This window comes from Cucurbita maxima, unplaced genomic scaffold (genome assembly GCF_002738345.1).
Source record: "Cucurbita maxima cultivar Rimu unplaced genomic scaffold, Cmax_1.0 Cma_Scf00015, whole genome shotgun sequence".
Classification (NCBI taxonomy): domain Eukaryota; kingdom Viridiplantae; phylum Streptophyta; class Magnoliopsida; order Cucurbitales; family Cucurbitaceae; genus Cucurbita; species Cucurbita maxima.
The window spans coordinates 4,335,938-4,339,338 of record NW_019272031.1 but is presented as its reverse complement, the minus strand read 5'-3'; the positions used below and the strand labels follow the sequence as shown (position 1 = coordinate 4,339,338).

The 3,401-nt window shown below is 39.5% G+C and overlaps 1 protein-coding gene across 1 annotated transcript; it reads left to right on the top strand.

The window, feature by feature from the left end:
* Positions 1-631: 631 nt before the first annotated feature.
* On the top strand, positions 632-3,185 carry LOC111490276 (protein JINGUBANG-like). Its single transcript, XM_023138852.1, has one exon. The coding sequence runs from the start codon at positions 1,834-1,836 to the stop codon at positions 3,106-3,108; it is 1,275 nt and encodes a 424-aa protein (XP_022994620.1). The 5' UTR covers positions 632-1,833; the 3' UTR covers positions 3,109-3,185.
* Positions 3,186-3,401: the final 216 nt, after the last annotated feature.

Genomic DNA, 3,401 nt, shown 5'->3' with positions numbered 1-3,401 from the left:
TTGAAGAACACTTGCATTTTAGCCTTTTAAGGCTGCCAAATTATAAAGAAAAAAGCATATGCTATATATGGGCATTTATTTAAATTATGTTCGATGTACTTTTTCTTTATTGTTCTAAATATTGATTTAATTTTAGTGGCTGCAGAAATGAAGAACCATCCCCGAATCCTTACTGAAAAAATCTATCCTTATTAAATGGAGTTATCTAGATCCTTATCGCATTAAGCCCTCTTTGGTAAATCGAAAGCCATAGTTCGTATATACAAGGTCAAAGGTTTGAATATTCACGACAAATATGGGACTCAAGAGTGTTAGATGAATGACTCTGATACCATGTTAGATGAACACGACTCTCTACAATGGTATGATATTGTTCACTTTGAGCGTAAACTCTCGTGACTTTGATTTGGGTTTTCCCAAAAAGCCTCAAACCAATAGAGAATAGTATTCCTTAATTATAAACCCATGATAATTCTCTAAATTAGCCGATGTGGGGCTTTCATCCACCAACACCTCCCCTCGAACAAAATACGTCTCTTCTTAATCGAGGCTCGACTCTTTTTCTTTTGGAGTCTTAGTCATTTTTTACTATGCCTTCAAGGAGCTTTGACTTCTTTTTCTTTTGGAATTTTTTGTTTGACATTTGAGAATTTTATTGACATGACTAAGTTTAGGGTCATTTATCTAATACAGAATGAGAGTCATTCATCTAACTAGAGAACACGGGAACACAAGAGAACAAAAGAAATAGAAACTTGATGGGAAATTAGTGATCAAAGTTTTCCTAGTATTAATCCTGATTAATTGAATTGCTAGTTTTAAGGAAATAGGGGTTGTCCGTTTTGTTGGAAGCTGATTTTTGGTTCATGGAGGAAAGGCCCCAGAAGCCGTCACTGTCAATTATTAATCCCAATAACTCCATTACTTGATCTCTCACCCAAAATGGATTGAACCATATCTTGGATTTCATGTAATTAAATTTTTTATCCAGTTTTTTGAGTTTTTTTTTTGCTTACGTAAGAATCTCAAGTCCACTGTTAGTAGATATTGTCTGTTTTGATTGGTTAGTTATTATCAGCCTTTTAAAACATGTCTATCGTGGAGAGTTTTCCACACCATTTCTAATCATGTTTAGTTTCTTTCTTCGATTGATGTGAGATCTTATAATTCACCCCTTTGAGGGCCAGTGTTTGCACAGAGAATATTTCGTTCCTCTCTCTAACCGAGTCTATTAGGGAGAGGTCTCCACACCCTTTCTAACAATGTATCGTTTCTTCCTTCAATCGATGTGGGATCTCATAATCCACCCTCTTGGAGGCCAGCGTCCTCACGTAGAATGCTTTGTTCCCCTCTCCAACCAATGTGAAATCTCACAATCCACCCTCTTGGAGCAAGGGGCCAATGTCCTCGCAAAGAATGTTTCGTTCCCCATCCAACCGACAAGATATCTTATAACTTACTTCTTTGGGGGCCAGCGTCCTCGTTGGCACACCACTCGATGCCTGACTTTGATACCATTTATAATAGTTCGAGCGCACTGCTAGTAAATATTGTCCGCTTTGACCTGTTTATGTATCGTGGTTAGTCTCATGGTTTAAAACACATCTACTAGGAAAGGTATCCACACTCTTATAAGTAATGTTTCGAGTCAATTGGTTTGGTAGAGAGATAATATTCAAATGAGGTGATTTCAAATTTGAAGATGGTGAATCTGTAACAGTGGGAGAACAAGCTCTGTTGTAGCTTGTATGCATGGCGATAGAGATAGAGAGAGACAGAGAGAAAAAAATGGAGAGAAATAGGTCAATTTGAGGCTGTTTAGAACCATTTAGTATGTTTCATGTTCACCAAAATTATACAGAGAGAAACAGAGTGGGCCATTGCTTGTCTCTCCCACTTTTTGCCAACACAAAAAATGAAAAATCATCTATAAAAAGTTGCCCTGAGTCATCATCTTCCTTCAACAATCTGTTCTTCCAAATGGGAATTATGGAATTCCATCAAACTTTTCATAATTCTGACCAATTTTCTTCTTCTTCTTCTTCGTCTTCTTCATGTCTGACCACTTTCAAGGGCCATTCTTCTTACATCTCTTCTCTAACTCTCGCCGGAAAATTCCTTTATTCGGGTTCCTCCGACAAGGAAATCCGATCATGGAGACGAAGCCCATCACAAGAATTTGAATCAAATCATGAAGAGTTTCAAAACAATATGGTTACAGCCGGACATGGCGCAGTGAAATCTCTAGTGGTTTCATCTGACAAACTCTACAGTGCCCATCAGGATCAAAAAATTCGCGTTTGGAAAATCTCAAACGAATTCGATCACCACCAAAAGTACACGCGCTTGGCCACGCTACCGACGCTCGGCGACCGGACGGCCAGGCTTTTGATGCCCAATAATCAGGTACAGATCCGCCGGCACAAGAAATGCACATGGGTTCATCATGTCGATACGGTTTCAGCTCTTGCTCTATCAAACGACGAGTCGCTTCTCTATTCCGTCTCTTGGGATCGGACTCTCAAAATCTGGCGGACTTCCGATTTCAAATGCTTGGAATCCGTCGCCGGAGCTCACAACGACGCCATAAACGCTGTGGCGATCGCCGGCGACGGCGACGTGTACACTGGATCAACGGACAAGAGGATCAAAGTGTGGAGGAAAAACCCAGATGGGAAAAGGCATTTTTTGGTCCAAACACTCGAGAAGCACAGCTCGGGGATTAATGCCTTGGCCCTCGCCGGAGATGGGTCGGCTTTATTTTCCGGCGCCTGCGACAGGTCTGTTCTGGTTTGGGAAAAGGAGGAAGAGGGTGGGTTAATGGAGTATGTGGGTATGTTGAGAGGCCATTCGAAGGCCATATTGTGTTTGACCGTGGTGTTAGATTTGGTCTGCAGTGGCTCTGCAGACAAGACGATCAGAATTTGGAGAAGGGCGGTCGCCGGAAATTATGTCTGTTTGAGGGTTTTGGAAGGGCATAACGGTCCGGTGAAGTGCTTGGCGGCGGGGGTTGATCGGTGCAACCAGAACGACAGGTCGTTTGTGGTTTATAGTGGTGGTTTGGACTGTGATATTAAGGCGTGGCAGATTTCTGTTCCTCTTGTTTAGATTCAAATTTTTGTGGAATTTTTGGGTTCTTTGAGGAATTTGCGTATATGTTTATGAAAGAATTTAGTGCATTTTTAGTTTTCATTTTAAACTTTGTATTTAATAATTATTTGACCAAATCAAAATTTTAAATTTAGTATAGTAAATTATTAATTTTTTTTTAAAAAAAAACATTGATACTTTTAGACGTGAAATTTTAAGGAAAAGAAAGTCTTTTTATTTAATTATTGTGGATATTATTTTGTGTGTGTGTTTTTTTTTTCCTTTCTTTCAATTGTGTTTGGTTAGATAGA